Source organism: Myodes glareolus, chromosome 1 (genome assembly GCF_982192425.1).
Source record: "Myodes glareolus chromosome 1, mMyoGla1.1, whole genome shotgun sequence".
NCBI lineage: Eukaryota > Metazoa > Chordata > Mammalia > Rodentia > Cricetidae > Myodes > Myodes glareolus.
The window spans coordinates 58,894,996-58,913,867 of NC_142026.1; the positions used below are offsets into that span (position 1 = coordinate 58,894,996).

Here is an 18,872-nt window from a genome sequence, read left to right on the forward strand (position 1 = left end):
AGCCACAATTGGTTGGAATCCTGCCCGCCGTGGGGCGCCATTGGCTAGGAGGAGCCACGGACGCCAGGCTCCGTCCCCCACTGGGCCGGGTCGTTTTAGGTTGGCGACTGGTTAGGGGGCGGGGTCTCCAGGGTGGAAGGGGATATAATGCCGTCGGAGCGGCTTCTTTGGACCTAGATGTGTTTCTTGCTTCTCTGTCTCTCTGCAGACCCTCTTATATCAGCTCCAAACTCCTCGGCGGAGCGAGGCCGAGTGACACCACTATCCCTCCCTTGCGGTTTCGCAGGCTGGGCAGCTGGCGGAGGCCACGCCCTCCGGAGTTCTGAAGGCTTGGGATAAACGGAGGGCGGAGGAGAGGGAATGACTCACTAAATATCAGCCAATAATGTGATGCGGCTTGCGTTACCTGGACGACCTCAGCCCCGCCCCTTAGCTGGCGTCGCCCTACCTCCCCACCCCCAACTCGTTTGGTAGGCGGAGCCCGTGGTTAATGTTGAGGGTGGGTCTACTGCTTATTAGCTGGAACCTCCTGGATCCCAGGTTACTCAGTCCTTTCTCAAATTTGTCTGCTTCTTGCTGCTTACTTTTCATTTCTCCTGGCAGCTCTGGGGACAAACTCAAACTTATATTTTGGGTTTGGGAATTGGATACTGGAGAATTCTGGACAAGCACGTTGGGACTGAGCGACATACTATTAAGATTTTTCAATTTGTGTTATTTATTTTGTGGCATGGTCTCATAGTGAAGCGTTACCTTGCTGTTCACTATTGGACCTGTGGTGCCCTCCTTCCTGTTCTCTAAGACTCATTCTCAGGTTCCGTTTTCTCATTTTGAGACAGTCTTGTGTAGTCCGGGCTGGACGTGTGTGTGTGTGTGTGTGTGTGTGTGTGTGTGTGTGTGTGTGTGTGTGTGTGTGTGTGTGTGTGTGTGTATAGACAATGCTGGCCTTGAAATTCTAATTCTCCTGCTTCCACCTCTTCTGTCTGAGAGTTGCAGGTATTCCCCTCCAGGCCCAGAAAATTCATTTTGTTTCCTTTTTGTGGTGTTTGGGAGGGAGCACAGAGCTGAGCTAGTGCGGGCTAAAGCACTCTACTCCTGAGCTATGTCCCCAACCATTTTTTTGTTTGTTTTCCGAGACAGGCTTTTACTATGTAACCTAGGCTGCGCTGGGATTCTGTATCCTCCTGGTTCAGTCTTCAGGTGCTAGGATTTAGGCATTCACCTTCTAAGAAATAAACAAGGAACTTTTTTCCTTACCTTTTTTTGAGTCCAGTGCAACGCTAGTCCATAGTAAACAATCAGACCAAATCTCAAGACCGAATCTTCTTGTGTTTTTTTTTGGGGGGGGCTTTTCAAAATAGAGTTTCTGTGTATCTGTGGCTGTCCTGGAACTTGCTCTATAGGCCAGGCTGGCCTTGGCCTAGAACTCAGAGATCCACCTGCCACTGCCTCCCAAGTGCTGTGATTAAAAGCGTGTGCCACCACTGCTGTCCAGATGGTTTTTTTTATTTTTCTTTTTAATTTATTTTTATTTTATGTGCTTTGCTGTTTTGCGTGCATGTATGTCTGTGTGAGGGTGTCAGATCTTAGAGTCACAGGCAGTTGTGAGCTGCCCTGAGGGTGCTGGGAATTGAACCCCGGTCCTCTGGAAGAGCAGTCAGTGCTCTAAACTACTGAGCTGTCCCTCCATTCCCCAGTTTTGCATTTTTTTAAAGGTTTACGTGTGTGTTTTATCTATGTGCGGAGAAGTCTATGTGCGTGTAGACGACTTTGAACTCCTGCCCCCCTTTGTCGGCTCTTAAGTGCTGGTGTTACAGTCGGCCGTCCGATGCCATACCCACCTTGGATCTTTTTTTGTTGTCATCATTATTTAATTTTCTTATATTAATTTATTTTAATTTTGTGCGTAGGAGTATCTTGATTGCATATATGTCTGTGTACCACATGCATGCAGTGCTCGAAGAGGCCAAATGTTAGGTACCCTTCTAACTGGAGTTACAGTCAGTTCCCTACCAAACCATGACCCTCTGCCTACCCACACCTGGACTGGAGCCCCTGAGACAGTTCCAAGGTTATCTGAGTGCTGGGCACAGAGCAAGTATCCAGTGAAAATTTGTTAAATGCTCAAGCAATGTACAGAAAGAGAAATCGAGATGGCAGGAACAAAACCAAGCCACTGTTTTGGGCCAGCAAGATGGCTCAGTGGGTAAGGGTACTTGTCACTAACACTTGTCACTAAGTCTGTCAACCTGAGTTCAATCCCTGGGATCCAGGTGACGGAAGTAGAGAAGACACTCCTACAAACTGTCCTCTGACTGCTATGTGTCTGGGCTCTTTGAGTGCAGGCACATGCAACAAATAAAATCTGTTCCAAACAAACCAACCCCCACATCGCTGTTTCTGCAGAGGTAAAACTCTAGGCCCACGATGAGTTTTCACTGAGAACAGATGCAGCTTTATCATCTCCGTTGAGATTGGTGACTGCTCAGACTAGGTCTCCTGGATTGGAACCTGTCATTTTCCTGGCATTGTCTGTGTGGGACTCAAGAGGATCCCCCTTGGGAGAAAGAGGTGGGGGTGGAGAGGGATACATGGATAGCTGGGAGGAGGAAGGACATGCCTAAGAGTGGCTCTCCCAGACATGAGAAAAATACCCAGGGGAACAATAGAAGACAGTAGATCGCAAAGAAAGACACAGTTAGGACCAGGCAATATGTATATATACGAGTACACATATTAAGTTTTTTTTTTCCTGTTTTTTTCGAGACAGGGTTTCTCTGTGTAGCCGTGGCTGTTCTGGAATTCACTTTGTAGACCAGGCTGACTTTGAACTCACTGAGGTCCTCTGCCGGAGTGCTGGATCAAAGGTATAGGCCACAAACCCTGGCCTTTTTTTTTTTCTTTTTGAGACATAGCTCACCTTGAATCCAGGCTAGCCTGGAACTACAGAGCCTAGATTGGCTTCAAAATTATCCCAATCCTCCTGTCTCAGCATCCTGAGTGCTGGGATTACAGAAAAGGGCATCATGTTCAGCAAAGCTTGGCTTTGTGGTAAGTTCTCATTACGTGACTTTAATTTATTTGTGGCATGCACACAGTGCAGCACATATGTTGAAATCAGAGGACAATTTAAAGGAGTTAGTTCTCTCCTTCTATCATGTGGGACCTAGGGATTGAACTCAGGTAATTAGGCTTGCAGCAAACACCCTTAACTGCTGAGCCAGCTTGTCAGCCCTAAACACAGCCTTTTCATACTAACTTTTACAGTCCACTCTCCATGGACCTTAGTTTTGTCCACGCCCACTTTACTATAACAATATTAATATTAGTGTTACTGTTGTTGTTATTTTATTATAAGTCTGATCTAGAACGGGTAATCCTCCAGCCTTCCTCTTCCAAGTGCTGGGATTACACGTCTGGCATGTAGGATTAGCACTAACTGTAAAAGGAGCCACATGCTTTTCTGCTTTGCATTGCTGTGGCCAGGGATGCGGCCCTACTCTAGAACCTTCTCTAGGCATATTTTCAGTCATCCAGGCTTCGGGTTGGATATACACCTGTCGTCCATTAAGACAGTGATTCCAAGCCTTCCCAATGCTGTGACCCTTTAACACAGTCCCTCACGTTGTGATGAACCCCCACCCGTAAAACTGTTTTCGGTTCTGCTTTATAACTGTGATTCTGCTACTGAGCACATGGTGTCAGTTCCTGAGACCATCGGAAACGTGTGTTTTCTGATGGTTGTGGCCCATAGGCTGAGATTCACTGTACTGAGCCCTTTTTGCTAAGGTTGTGTCAGATAACTCCATGTCTGGTGATCCCGGGCCTCTGAGCTCAGAGGTATCATGTCACCCCACTGTTCTGTGAAGCGAGAAAGCTGGGGCATGGAGTACTTTGGTCACCACTGGGACCCCAACCTAGGGCTAGACAAAAACACAACTCTTACTGAAAAACTGAATGAAGAAATACTCAGAACATCCAAATACAGAGAAACACATTTTCAATGTGGTGGGATCCTGCAATCCTAGCTACTCAGAGGGCTAAAGCAGGAGATTGATAGTTCAAAGCCAGTCTGGGAAAATCAGCAAGACTTTATCTCTAAGTAAAAAAATAAAAATAAAAAATAAAAAATAAAACCAGGTGGTGGTGGCTGGTGGCACAGGTGGCGCATACCTTTAATCCCAGCACTCAGGAGGCAGAGGTTTGAGGCTGGCTTGGTCTACAGAGTGAATTCCAGGACAGTCAGAACTACACAGAGAAACCCTGCCTTGAAAAAAAAAATCAAAAACAAACAAAACAAAACAAAAAATTAAAGGGCTTTCAAGAGGGCTCAGGGATTAAAGGTGCTTGCTGCCAATACTACTGACCTGAGTTCAATTTCCAGGACCCAAATGGTGAGAGACCTGCATCCATCAAATTGTCTTCTAATCAATGCACCATAGCATGCCACTCTTACCCCTAAATAAATAAATGTACTTAAAAAAATTGAAGTCCAGGACATGTCTCAGCAATAGGGCACCTGTCTAAAATCTGCCAGTTAAGGGGACTGAAAATGTGGCTCAGTGGTAGAGACTTTATCCACCATGTGTAAGACCCTGAAAAAACTCACAAACAAGAGGAAAATCTGGGTTGGGTGTTCTGAAATAATTTGAAGCGCTTGGCTAAAAATTTATTGATCCCTCTATGTGTCATTTCTCAGGATGCCATCCCCCAACCAGGGCCAGGGTCCTACTCATACTGGTGGGAGGGGTAGGTGTTGTGTCCGTCATACTCATTGGTGTTAAGGCAACGGAGCATGAAGTGGCCCAGGTCATGCTTAGATATCACCCTTGAGGGCCCTCGTCCATCCAGGGTCACTGTGTAGGCTCCAGTTAGCGGCTGGTCCCCTGTGAGAGAAAGACAGAGGTAATGAACCAGCCACCCTTTTCATTTTCAGCTTGCTTCTTTTAAATTAATTAATCAATTTATTTATTTATTTATTGGTTTTTTTGAGACAGGGTTTTTCTGTGTAATTTTGGAGTCCATCCTGGAACTCACTCTGTAGACCAGGCTGGCCTTGAACTCAGAGATCCACCTGCCTTTGCCCCTGGAGTGTTGGGATTAAAGGCGTGTGCCACAATCACCCGGCTAACCTTTTTAATTTACTAACTTTTGTGTATAATGTGTGTGCATGCGGGCACTTCCCCATATTAGTTCATCAAATAACTTTTAGTTTTTGAGACCAGGACTTGCTATGTAGACTGACCTCAAATATGTAGTCTGGGATGGCAGTTGTGTTCCACCATGCCTGGCATCTCTCTTTTCCTGGGAGCCCTGCTACGCTAGCATAAGAAAGCACTGGGAGACCACATGTAGGTGTTCTAGCAGAACATCCGCATCTTCCTCCAGATATGTCTGTGTGGAAGGATTCCATGTCACTACAGTCCCTACCACCTTCTGAATGCGCAGAAATCCCCATGCAAGAGCCATCTTCTGAGTCTTGACTTTCAGTATCAGGAAACAACAATAATAAATGATGGTGATTTTAGGACTGGAGAGATGGCTCAGTACTTAGAAGCACTTACTGGTCTTTCAGAGGAACTGAATTTGTTTGCCAACACCATGACAGGCATCTTATGATGGCTTACAACTCTAGGACCAAAGGAATCCAACACCCTGGCCTCTGTGGGCTTCTGCACTCATGTGAACATAATGGCACACACACACACACACACATATGTAAAAATAAATCTTAAAAAAAGAGAAAAATGATGGTGATATTTTAATATCTGAATTCCACATCATTTGTTTGTTACAGAGAGACGACAGAACAGTAGAAGAGAAAGGAGATCAAACAAGCCAGGCATAGGGGCTGGAGAGATGGCTCAGCAGCTAAGAGCACTGGTTTTTCTTCCAGAGGACCCGGGTTTGATTCCCAGCACCCACATAGCGGCTCACAGCCTGCAACTCTAGTTCCATGGCCTTCTAAGGTACTTCACGTAGTCGGTACACAGACATAATGTATGCAAACATCACACACATAAAATCAAATGAAAACAACAACAAACCCCAACCCGGGTGTGGTGCTGAACACCTGTAATTCTGGCACTTGGGAGGTAGAGACTGGAGGATCAGAAGTTCAAGGTCATCCTCAGCTATGCTGTAAGTTCAAGGCCAGCCTGGGCTACTTGAGGCAGAAGATGAAATTAGGCAACGAAGGACAGAAAATATATTTACTACTTTTCTTTCTTTCTGATTTGGATTTCTGGGACAAACCTCAAAATCCAGGCTAGTTTAGAAGTAGTAATCCTCCTGCTCAGCTGCCAAAGTCTGGAATTACAGGTGAGGACCATATATTTGATCCTCATTTGAAAAAATATTCTTAAAAAAAATTCTATAGTGGGTTGGTGGTGGCGTATGCCTTTAATCCCAGTACTCAGGAGGCAGAGACAAGGCCAGCCTAATCTACAGAGCAAGTTCCAAAACAGGCTCCAAAGCTACAGAGAAACTCTGTATCAAACAAACAAACAAACAATTATGTGCATTGGTGTGAGAATGTCAGATCCCCTAGAACTGGAGTTACAGACAGTTGTGAGCTGCCATGTAGTGCTAGGAATCGAACCCAGGTCTTCTGGAAGGGTAGCCAGTGCCCTTAACTGCTGAAAAAACCATTTTTTTTTTCAAAACATTTTTATTTACTTGTTTTAAGGAGGAGGTCACCTGGCACAGCTCATATGTGGCTAGCAAAAGACAACCTTCAGGGGGCATTTCTTGTCTTCATCACATGAGTCTTGGGGCTTGAACTCAGGTCCTTTGTCTTGGAGACAGGAGCCCTCTGGCCAGTGAACCCTCTTGCCAGCCCCCACTTTTCTATGGGCATGCACCTGAATATGAATCCCCTGTGCAGCACCGGCAGTTCTAGAGGAGCCAGGGAGGGCCCAGCCAGGCTCTCAGGTGGCGTACAAGGCTGGCGGTGCTCTGGCCATAGAGTCCCCACCCCACTCACCTATGTGTGGGGGCATCACAGCCACATATTTCAGGCCCGACTCCTGTAGCACCTTATGCATCCGGATGTGGTCATCAGTCACGTCCTGCAGGCGTGGGGGCACCTTGGTTGGGTCCCATAGTAGGAAGGCTAGTGAGGGGGTGGACACAGGGCAGGGTTAGCCTGGGCTAAACAGAATCATTAGGTGGCTTACTATCGCCTCTCAACTGCCAGAATGCAGGTCCCTTCAGCCACCTCTCTTATATCCATTCTAGGAAGTCAGTGGGCCGGTAATTCTAAATCTGATCTCTTCTCCACCAGCCACCTGTCCTTCATAAACTCTTCTCCTGTCCCCAGCCTGATAACCTGAGGTGGCTGTCAGAATCCACGTGTGGAAGAAGAGAACTGACTCCCATCAAATTGTCCTCTGACCTCCATGACAAACAATCGTGGAAATAAATGTAAAAATTTGCACGTGTGGTATATGGACGTGTGTGCACTGTGTGTGAAGGACAAGGCGATGTTGGGTCCCTTTCTCACAAGTTCTCCCTCAGGCGCTGGAGAGACGGCTCAGAGGTTAAGAGCACTGGCTGCTCTTCCAGAGGTCCTGAGTTCAGTTCCCAGCAACCACATGGTGGCTCACAACCATCTGTAATGAGATCTGGTGCCTTCTGGCCTGCAGGCATACAAGCAGGCAGAACACTATGCACATAATAAATAAATAAATCTTAAAAAAAAAAAGAGTTCACCTTCTTCCCTCTTATTTTTTGAGACAGACTCTCATTGAATCTGGAGCTCACTAATTTGCCTTGACAACAGACCAGTGGCCCAAGGGATCTTTCTGTTTCTACCTCCCTAGAGCTAGGATTACAGGAATGAAGCTATACGTGGCTTTGTATTTGGGTGATGTTAGCATTAATTGCTATTAACTCCTTCTGAATTGCTGATGATTACTTCAGTCCTGAGAATGAAACCTAGGACCTTGTACATGCCAGACAGTGCTCTACCACTGGACCACACCCCAGCCCCTCACTGGGGGATTCTAGGCAGGGGCTCTACCACTGCCCCCCCACAGCCTCTCACTGAGGGGGATTCTAGGCAGGGGCTTTACCACTGAGTTACACCCCAGACTCCCATTAACTTTTGTTTAGTGTCTGTCTCTCTGTAACTGCTAGGGCAGCAAGTTGGTGAACACCATTACAGCTGTAGTGATATTCTCTGTGTCTCCAACTTCTCGGTTCCCATTTTCTTCCCCAGCTTGTCCACTCCCAACCCTGATCCCTCTGCCGTGCCCTTTCTACCCTGGCTCTGCTCATCTGGGATGTCAGCTCAATCACGGATCTGTGTGTTGCCTCACTTTTTATCTGTGAACCACGTGGGTACAGAATCTGGGGCACACTGCTAGGTTCACAATTGGTGCTCAGTAAATGTATGGTAACTTGGGATAGCTTTAATACCATATCTCAGAGGACTGGGGGCTATTCGTTCGGTACTCACCCCCTTCCCAGTTCAGCCCCTCTTCCATGACCCCACCACCCACCCGAGGTGCAGGCCACGACCTTGTCCACTCCATGCGCCTTCATGGCTGCCACAATGTTCCGCGTGCCCTCGGACATTACTGTAGTGGGACCTTAGAGGGGACAGAGAGTGGCTGTCACTGGCAGGTGGCGGCGGTGGTGGTGGCAGGGGTGGCAAGGGTGGGGCCGGGGGTGGGGGTGGTGCTGGAGGCCGAGGTACAGGGAGGGGCCGAGGGCAAAGGGGAGGCTCAGTACTGAGGTCGTTGCCAGTGCCCAGCAGCACGATGACAGCATCCTGCCCAGCCACGGTCTTGTCCACATCGGCCGCCTGCCGGACATCTCCCACTACCACGTGGGCTGGCTGGGGCCCCTCTGCTGGAAGCCTGCTGGAGTCACGAACCAGCACCGTCACCTCATAACCTGTGGGCCAAGAGGAGCAGAAAGCAGATCAGTGGGCTGGTGGGTGATTAACTGTACAGGGTGTAGGGATTCTCAAACGTATTTTCTTCCCGGGCTTCCCCATTTTCAGCGATATTCTGAGGTGATGATCATCAAGTCGGCAAACTAACAGTTGTTATCTAGCTAGTGCTTAAGACAGGGCAATGCTTTCTTTACTGCTGGCTCACAAACGATTTGAATGTAGGTCTCCATGAGACTACCCTTCACTAGTCTTCCCTACCCTCCGGCAGGGAAATGGTTAACCCCTGGCATCCCACCTGGCTCTATCTTCCCCCACAGATGCATGGTCCTGGAGGAAAGGGAGGAACCAAATTCCCCAATTCCCCAGGACTAAATGAAGCTGGGATTAGTTCCCTCCCTTGGCCAAAGGTATCTCTAGTGCTCACTAGAGACTCTGAGGAGCCCCTGTGGTTTCAAAGGGCAGTGACTCAGCTACTCAGAAAGCTGAGGTACAAGGACGGAAAGTTCTGGGCAAATAGTAAGACTGTCTCAAAATAAAACTTGGAAAAAAAAAAGGACTGAGAAGAGGCTGAAGTTTGGTTCAGTGGTAGAGCCCCTGCCAGGAATCCCACTGTGAAGGATCATCAGCCGTTGTTTGCAGCTGTCACGGGGATTTGTCCCTTCCTCTGAAGATGACACATAAAAGGAAAAGAAGAGTTCCTTTCCTCTTGATAGCGGCCCACATCAATTACAGTAGCGACGGAGAGCTTTACATTCTGGGACAGCGGTGAAGGTGCTGCTGGTGAATGACCTGTGTGGCGAGTAGGGAGACTCCAGGGTGTAGCCGAGGCTAGACAGTCCTTCACACTCACCCACATGTCTGCATCCTCTTTTAACTTTCATCTTATATTTATCGATTTATTTTTTGAGACAGGGTATCATGTGCTCCAGACTGGCCTTGGTCATCCTGTCCCCACCCCCCAAGTGCTAGGATTACAGGTGTGTGCTCTCAAGCTTGGTTGTATGTGGTGCTGGGGATGGAGTCCAGGGCCTCTTGTGTGTTAGGTAAGTGCTTGCTCTATCAATAAAGCTACATTCACAGCTCACTTCTTAATTTTCATTTTGAATTGGGATCTCAATATGTTGCCCAAGCTGGCTTGAAACGTAAGGATCTCCTGCTTCAGCCCGCTGGGTTGCTGGAATGACAGGCCTGCAGCAGCACACTGAACCAGAAATAACATTTATAGAATCAACAGGCACTTTGTCCCAGACACCAAGCACTTTGCATATATTCACATCTTGAATCCTTAAAGCTACCCTGGTTTTAGCTGGGCTGTGGTGGCACATGCCTTTAATCCCAGCATTTGGGAGGCAGAGGCAGGAGGAGCTCTGTGAGTTCGAGTCCAGCCTGGTCTACAGAGCGAGTTCCAGGACAGGCTCCAAAGCTACAAAGAGAAAGTCCTAACCTGGGAGCTAGCTCAATGACCCTGGGCTTGTAACATACCCAGGAGGACACTAATTCTAGTCTCTATGCGTTTTTGCTGCTGCGTTTCCCTTCTCTCTTCCTCCCCCCTTTTTTCTTCCTCCCTCTCCCTCTCTCTTTCAGATCCCCTACCCCCAGTCTCATGTAGCCCAGGCTGACCTCAAACTCACTATGTAGATAAGGATACCTTTGAATTTATGCAGTCTTGGGTTACATGAGTCCTTGTTCCAAATAAAAACAAAAACAATATTTTAAAGCTGGTATAGGGGACTGGAGAGATGGCTCAGAGGTTAAGAGCACTGACTGCTCTTCCAGAGGTCCTGAGTTCAATTCCCAGCAACCACATGGTGGCTCACAGCCATCTATAATGAGATCTGGCGCCCTCTTCTGGCATGCAAGCATACATGGAAGGAATGCTGTATACATAATAAATAAATAAATCTTAAAAAAAAAAACTGGTATAGGATATTGAATGCAAAAGGAGCTCCACTTCACAACATACACAAAAATTAATGAGGCGGCTCAGTCAGTAAAGGCGATAGCACCAAGTCTGATCACCTGAGTTCTATTCCTGGGACCCAGATGGCAGAAGGAAAGGACCAACTCCTTCAAGTGTGCCCTCCACACTCATGCTGTGGGCACACACACACACACACACACACACACACGGGGGGGGGGAATGTAAAAAGGTATTTTTTAAAATTATTAACCTAAATGGTCAAAGACATAAATAAACATAAAAGAAGATTATGAAATTATTGGAAGAAAATGGAAGAACGCACTTGATGACTGCAGGTTAGAAGGTAGTTTCTTAGCTACGACAGCAAAAGTATGAGCAAACGCCAAAACAAACTAATCGGACTTCATCAAAATGGAAAACTGCATGGGCGGATGTGTGGCGCCGTTACTCTCAGTATTTGGAATTCAGTGAACTCGTGGCCACCCTGGTCTACTACATACTGAGATCTTGTTTCCAATAAACACCCCCACCCCCATCTTTAGTGCTTCCAGGACGCTAGCATGAAGAAAATAAAGGGACCGAGCTGCAGGGATGGCTCATCAGAAGACAGAGGCAGGTGGATCTTTGTGAGTTTGAGGCCAGCATGGTCTACAGAGCAAGTTCTAGGCCTGGCTCCATAGCTACAGAGAAACCCTGTCTCAAAAAACAAAAACAAAACAAACAAACACACGAACAAACACACAAACAAAAAGAGAAACAGGCTGGAGAGCAGTGGCTGGTCACAGGTGCAATCCCACTACAAATCAGCAGGGGAGTTTTGACCTGTTCCATCTCCGACCTGGGCCGATTCACCCCACCTTAGGCAACCTGGTGGTCCCCCACTCCGGGGACCATCACCACATTTATGCTGAACTTAGTGTGGATACTGGATTGGCATACCGCATTATAGCCCAGAACTCCTGGACTCAAGCAATCCTCCTGTCTCAGTCTCCTGAGTAGCCCGGCGGATAAGTTAGGTAGCGTTCTACACAAGCATGACTTCTACACTCAGAATCCATGTAAAAAGTCAGAAGTGAGAGGAGGGAACTGGGGTGGATTTGATCAATAAACACTGAGAGCAAAAGGCACATGGTGGAGCAGTGCTGGGAGGCAGAGTCATGTGGATGCTTGGGCCCTGTTGGCCAGCCCGCCCAGTCTTCTCAGCTAGTCTCCTGTCCCAGGGAGAGACCCTGTCTCAAGAATGGAAGCAAAAAGCTTATGGAACCATAAGCGAGTGGCCCCCGAAGAATGATAGGCTTGCACGCAAATATGCACCCACCCACACACACTTGACCACATTCCCACACACGGAGTTAAAAATGAAAAGAAGCCACAGAGTGGTGGTGCATGCCTTTAATTCCAGGGGAGGCAGAGGCAGGCAGAAGTCTGTGAGTTTGAGGCCAGCCTGGCCAACAGAGCAACCCTGTCTTAGGGGGGTGGGGGCAGGAAAAAGAAAGGAAGAAAAGAAAAGCAGATGGACACAGGAGCACACACCTGTAATCCCAGCACTCTGGAGACAAAGGCAGGCACACCAGTAGTTCAAGGATGGCCTTTGCTACATAGCAAACCTAGGTCAGCTACATAAGATCATATCTCAAAAAAAGTCAAACAGAAGAAGGGCTGGCAAGATGGCTCAGTGGATAAAGGCATTGAGAAACTTCCTGGGATGCCCAGGACCAACACAGGGGAAGGACAAAAGTGACTCCTGGAAGTTCTCCTCTGACCTCCATAAGTGGGTACACAACAATTAACACACACAATTAACAAATAAAATGTGACATTAAAAAAGAGAGAAAAACAGAGGACGGTGGTACCAATCTGGTCCACACAGTATGTCAGGACAGCCAAGGCTGCAGGGCCACACAGCAAGACCCTGTTACCATACTACAAGTTTATAATCCCAGCAACCAGGAGGAAGAGACAGGAGAATCAGGCCAGTCTGAGCTACCTGAGACTCAGTGTCAAAAAACCAAAGTCATTTCACTGACCACATTATGCAGTAAGATGCCATTTCACGCCTATCAAGAAGATGTAAGGAAAAGTCTGGTGTCAGGGTTGGCAGGCCGGTGGGGAGCATGAGGGTAACACTAAATGATGTGTTTGTTTTGGAGGACACCCTGGCAGTTCTTCAAAAGATTACAGACAGCCTAGCCATGTGACCCAGCAATTTTGCTATTAGATAACAGACCAAAGGGAATCCAAAACATGTTTTCATCCCAAATTTTTCACATGTGTGGTCATACTAGCTGTTTTCATATTACCTACCCACTGTTTAATGGGTAAACCCATGTGATTTAGCAGGACTATTCGACAAGAAAAACAAAGGTGATACTGATGCATGCTCTAACAGTTTGAGGAAGGGGAAAAAACATGTATATATAGCTAAGTGAAAGAGACCAAGTCACACTGGGAGCTGAGGCAGAGCAATCAGCTCAAAGTCAGTCTGGGCTATCGCGTGAGACTTGTCTGAAAAAACACACGGACTGGGGTCTGGAGAGACGGCTCAGTGGTTACACGCACTGGCTGCTCTTAGGTAAGTGGACAAGAGTTTAGTTCTCTGCATCCAAGTCACGTGGCGCACTGCTGTGCCACTCAGCTCCAGGGATCTGACACCACTGGCCCCTGTAATCACTCACATAAACCTACACATAGACACACACCTACAGATAATTAAAGACACTAAAAAGAGCCAGGTGGTGGCGGTGCACTCCTTTAAACCCAACACTCAGGGGGCAAAGGCAGGTGAAGGAATCTCTGTAAGTTCCAGGCCAGCCTGGTCTACAGAGCGAGTTCCAGGACAGTCAGAGCTACACAGAGAAACCTTGTCTTGAAAGAACAAAACAAAACAAAAGACCCAAACAAACAAACAAAAAGCTAAAAAGAGCAGCATAAGGCTGTGCACACCTTTAATCCCAACACTCAGGAGGCAGAGGCAGGCAGATAGAGTCCAGCCTGGACTACATAGTGAGTTCCAGGTTAGCCAGAGCTACATAGTGAGACCTACATAGTGAGACCTACATAGTGAGACCTTATCTCAAACAAACAAACAAATAAATACCCCCCCCAAAAAAAAACCAAAAGAAAAGGAATCTTATAAAGACACACACATACAAAAGTACATAAAAAGCCATACAATACACATACATATGCAGATAGATAGATAGATAGATAGATAGATAGATAGATAGATAGATAGATAGATAGGTAGATAGATAGATAGATAAGATCTCAGCCATAAAATCTTGGCACGTGCAAGTCCCTGATTTAAATCCTACATAGAAAAACCATAACAGGGGCTGGAGAGACGGCTCAAAGGTTAAGAGCACCAGCTGCTCTTGCAGAGGACCAGGGTTCAATTCCAGCACTCACGTGGCAGCTCATGGCTGTCTGTAAGTCCAGCTCCAGGGGTTCTGACACTTCCCCACAGATACACATGCAAACAAAACAATTATGCACATAAAAATAAATAAATAATAAAAAACAAGAAATGGAGTGGAAATTTAAAAAAAGAAAAGAAAAACCAAAATAACAAGGACCAAAACTTCATAGAAACCAAACTATACTAAAGCAAATTAATCCAAAGTTCCAGTCCTGAAAGAAGCAATGATTGTTTCTATTGTTATTATCCTCTTATATTTATACTTAATATTTTTTTTGATACACGGTTTCATGGCTCAAACTGGCCTTGAACTCATTGTAGAGGTAAGTATGGCATGCTGTAACTATACCAGTCAGAAAACGTCTGGTAATCAGAAAGCTCGAAACAATGAATGGACCCCAAGACTTTGAAACTTCCCCAAATGTCTCATTCTGGCAGGAGGAAGAGCCTGGGGCCCTGTGCCAACCAGGAGAGGAAGAGATCCCACAGTTCTGACAACTGTTCAGACCACCTTGGAGGATACAGGGGCCAATAGGATGATGCTGGCGATGACCACATCTTGACCGAGACTGCTTGCTTACAGATATCTCTTTGCTTATATTTAAACTTAAACCTTTTGTTAAGATCTTGAAAGAGGGACCTAAGTAGGGGGGAATGTTACAGGACCTTCCCAACATGCCCACATTGAATACACCTCCTAATTCTGATTTCTGTATGAATTTTTCTCATTAATTGTCCTACTGAGGACAGGTGACTGGGCCTGGCTACTAGGCTCAGACATATCAATGCCCATGGCAACTCGATACATTTTGATTTTTGGTAACCAATTAAAAACAGCCCAGAACTCTATGGCCCCTAGTTTGAGAAGTACTAGGTTGCAACAATTCTACATAGGAGCAATTATTATCATACCTACTTTGAAGATTGGGAAACTGAGGCAAGTTTAGGTAACTAGTCATGACCACAAGTTAGCGACAGAGAAAGCCAGAGCTGAATTCAAGGCTGGGTCATAATCTTCGATGTGAGTTGAGTTGGCCACGGAGTATTCACTTCCCACCAAGTACACATGGGCCTCGGTCCACCCACCTTCTACACTGTAAGTCACTCTGTAAGATGGCACTGTAAGAGCCATCTCTGTCTCCACTTCTTTCTTTCTTTCTTTTATTTATTTGTGTGAGGGTGTGGAGTCAGACGTCAGCTTTTCTGAGTTGGTTCTCTCCTTCCCCCATCTGGATTCTGGAAACTCAACTCATGTTGCTGGGTACCTTTACCCAGCAATCCATCCTTCCGGCTCACAACGATTTCATTGTTGGTTATCCTTTCTCTTTCTTTTCCTTCCCTTTCTTTCCTTATTTCTTTCACAGATATTTAGGTCTCTGCCTGTAGTTGACAAAGCATCTGGCCCCACCACCATGGAATGTGGCAGATCTGCCTGTCTGAATGTGTAGAATGGATCAGAGTCCATGTTTGTCAAACAAACTCTACGAAATTACACTGAAGAAATGGAACACCCAAGTCACTCAAGCCCTTCCTAGCCACCTGTTTTCCTTGGTTGTGCTGGGATGGTGCACAGGCCTTGAGCGTGCTAGGCAATGGGCTCTGCTGCACTTCGTCCCCAGGAGTATTCCAGGCAGGCGCTCCACTATTGAGCTATATCCTCAGATTCTTTCCTGACTTAGTTTTCCTTCTTCCCTTCGAGGCCTTTCTGAGCCCCTGGGAGAAACAGGTCTCCAGGAATTATTGTGTGCAGTTTCACCCGTGACCAGCAGGGTGAGCCAGCGGTAAACAGTGGTATTGGGGATTAAGTTGCGGGTATTAACAGGATCATCCACAAATTCATGGTGACTCAGCACTTCCCTACTTCTCCAGTTCCTTCCTTGTTCCTCCTTAAAAATTACTTAACATCAGCTTGCTTTAGTTTCGTTGTTTTGAGACAGGGTATCAGGTAGCCCACGAAGGCCTTAAACTCGCTGAGTAGCCAAAGATGGTTTTGAACTCAAGTTCCTTATCTCTGCCTCTCCAGTGCCAGAATCGCAGGTGCACACACTACAAACAGACGCAAACTGGTTTTCATGAATTATGATTCTTACTAAGTCCCCTGAAAAATGGAACTTCTAGAAAGAGCCTCAACAAGAGGGAATCAGCAGAGACAGGGGTCCTGGTGGCCTCCACCCTTTTGGGGTGCCCTGATAGTCAATATCTTAAGCATCGCCAAGGCTAGCAAGGGTGTGGCCCTTTATCTGGAACTTTCAGGCCTGGTCTAGAAGTTAAACTTCTAGACTGAGGGGCCAGGAGGATGCTGGGGGATCCTGTGCCCTCTCCTGGGACAGCAACGAAGTTTTAGCTCACTGACCCTCCCAGGACTGCTGTTGCTAGGTTGTCACTCTCTTATACTGTCATCTCGTGCATTCCGTGTTTGCAGTAGCTAGCTGCCTCAGCTTTTCGATTTTCTGTTCCAGTGATTAAGCTATGAGCCTGAGTACGGTTTGTGTGTGTGTGTGTGTGTGTGCGCGCGCGCGTACGCGCGCGCGCGTGTGCTTAAGAGCATGAACTGGGTTCAAGTCCCAGCACAGCCATGTGCCAGCAAGTCATTCTCTCAGTCTTCTCATCTGTCAAGTGGTGTAATACTAGCTCCTATTCCAAGCGAAGGCCACCAGGATTTAACACGTGTTGGGAAATGGCCTGGCTGGTGCTGGCTCAGAAAGCCCTTTCTGGGTCTGCTAACTAGGACCACCACCACAGTCACAAATACATTTCATAAGAGCCTCCGGCTTACATATAACTGTCAGAGGAGTCCCCCGGGTTCCCATGGTTAATCCCTATACCTTTGACTTACATAAAACTGAATCTCAGAGTCCTCCATTTCTGCCCCCGTGACCACCAGCTGGCCCCACAGGCTGGGCACTAACGGCCACAAGTGTTCTCTGCCCGGCCCCAGGACGACCTTTCCCAGTGCTCCGCCCGGGTGCTCACGACTTCCCCACCCGCCCCGGTTCCTGCCTGCTTGCACCGCCTGCGCCAATGTGGTGAGCCCGGTCCTGCCGGTGGCACCGAAGATCGCGATCTTCTTGACAGTCATGCTGCGGGGTCCTGGGTCCGAAAGGCTGAGAGCTCCGAGGACGCGCGGGAACCCAATGGCTGCAAGGTAGCGCGCGGTCCGCCCTTCCCCTGGCAGAGGGAGGGGGCGAGGCCCTCCGTTTTGGGTTCAAAGGGCGGGACTAAGTCGACCACGCTCCCTACTGGGAAGAGCGCGAGTGGGCGGAACAGGAGTCAGATTGCATTTTTCAGTCTTCTTCGATAGGCGTTTAGAAGCGGAGGCTACGCCTCCATCTAGAAAAGGAGCGGGCGGAGCTAGAGCAGTTTGTCACTCAAAGCTCAGCCTCCTAAAGCCGGCTACCCTTAGTGGGAGGGGAGGGATGGGCGGGGCCTGTCGGTGAACCACGCCCACCGCACTCCTTGCTCATGCCCCTTTCCCTACACCTTGGCTTAGGAGAGGCGTGTGCGCGGTGTGATTCTGTACCTGTGTGACCGCATGGTTGTGGGCGACGCCCTGTCTCGTTCCTTGTGTTATAACGTGAATTGTGTATTGAAGTCAATGGAACGGTTATTTGGCTGCTGTGGGGTGATACTGTGAGGGGGCACTCAGACTCTGGTACGGTGTGAGTGTGAGGTCTGTGTGAGGTAAGTTGTAACGGAGCGTGGCACTTTCGGATTGGGATGGTTTGTGACACCACATGTGTCCTGTATGGGTGTGCGATAATGTGGTTCCATTTATGTAGGACTGTGTATGACATTTACTGTGATTCTCTTTGTGTCCTATTGAGGCTATGATATATGGGTATGTAGCAACACAGGGCGTGTCTTCTGTGCCTTGGCAACTAGCGCGACATTTCAAGTGTGTCAGACTGTAATTGTAAGCTTTGTGATGTGTGAGTGTAGACACTTCGTGACACTTTGGGAGTGAGTGTGTGACATGTGTGACTGTATGTGCCAACCACGTTGGTGGTGGTGGCTGTGAGTGTGTCACAGTGTGTGACCCTGCAGGGCATTTTACAGTGTGTAGATGACTGCGTGTGACAGCACTGGTGGTGGTGACCTTAACTGAGTGTGTCATGATGTGACCCTGTAGGGCACTGTTTCATCCTGAACACTGTTCAGGTGAATTCATGTGACCCTTACCTTGTGGTGGCGGCTGTATCTGAGTTTATCAGAATGTCTGGCCCTGCAGGACACTAGACACTATGTTGATGATTACATTTGACACTATTGGTGGTGGCTCTATCTGAGTGTGTCATAGTGAATGACCCTGCAGGGCACATTCCAGAGAGGAAAACACAGCAAATGACTATATGTCAGTTGGAAGATTTGACCCTGCGTGACCCTACGCGAAAGAGTGACACCGTGAGAGTGTGCATGTGGAGAGGGTGTGTGTGACGTTGCCAGAGGCCCCGGTGTGTGAGAGTGGCTGTGTGGGAGTGTGTGACGCTGCCTCGAGCGCTCGCGAGCGCGGCTGTGCATCACACGCGTGGCCCGGTGTGTGACAGCGCGGGCGGCGTGGCGGCGTGCGGGAGGGGTCCCGGGGGCGCGCGGAGCGGCTGCGGCGCGTGGGGGAGGCGCGGCGACGGCGGCGC

At 47.9% G+C, this 18,872-nt stretch overlaps 1 protein-coding gene, 1 long non-coding RNA gene and 1 other non-coding gene across 4 annotated transcripts; 1 reads left to right on the top strand and 2 right to left on the bottom strand.

The window, feature by feature from the left end:
- Positions 1 to 18: 18 nt before the first annotated feature.
- On the top strand, positions 19 to 7,734 carry LOC146896003 (uncharacterized). Of its 2 annotated transcripts, none has more exons than XR_015003306.2 (4): positions 19 to 99; positions 2,771 to 3,051; positions 5,798 to 5,969; positions 7,286 to 7,734. It is a non-coding gene; the product is annotated as an uncharacterized LOC146896003 (long non-coding RNA). The 2 variants fall into 2 exon arrangements; XR_015003308.2 differs by having other exon boundaries at positions 7,322 to 7,734.
- Positions 4,630 to 17,445, bottom strand: Blvrb (biliverdin reductase B). The gene is made up of 5 exons (XM_048440459.3): positions 17,242 to 17,445; positions 8,737 to 8,901; positions 8,505 to 8,594; positions 6,986 to 7,114; positions 4,630 to 4,886 (listed from the first exon to the last, which is right to left on the bottom strand). Exons 1-5 carry the CDS (start codon positions 17,318 to 17,320, stop codon positions 4,729 to 4,731), a joined length of 621 nt encoding a protein of 206 aa, XP_048296416.1. The 5' UTR covers positions 17,321 to 17,445; the 3' UTR covers positions 4,630 to 4,728.
- Positions 11,555 to 11,862, bottom strand: LOC146896002 (signal recognition particle RNA). The gene has a single exon (XR_015005235.2).
- Positions 17,446 to 18,872: the final 1,427 nt, after the last annotated feature.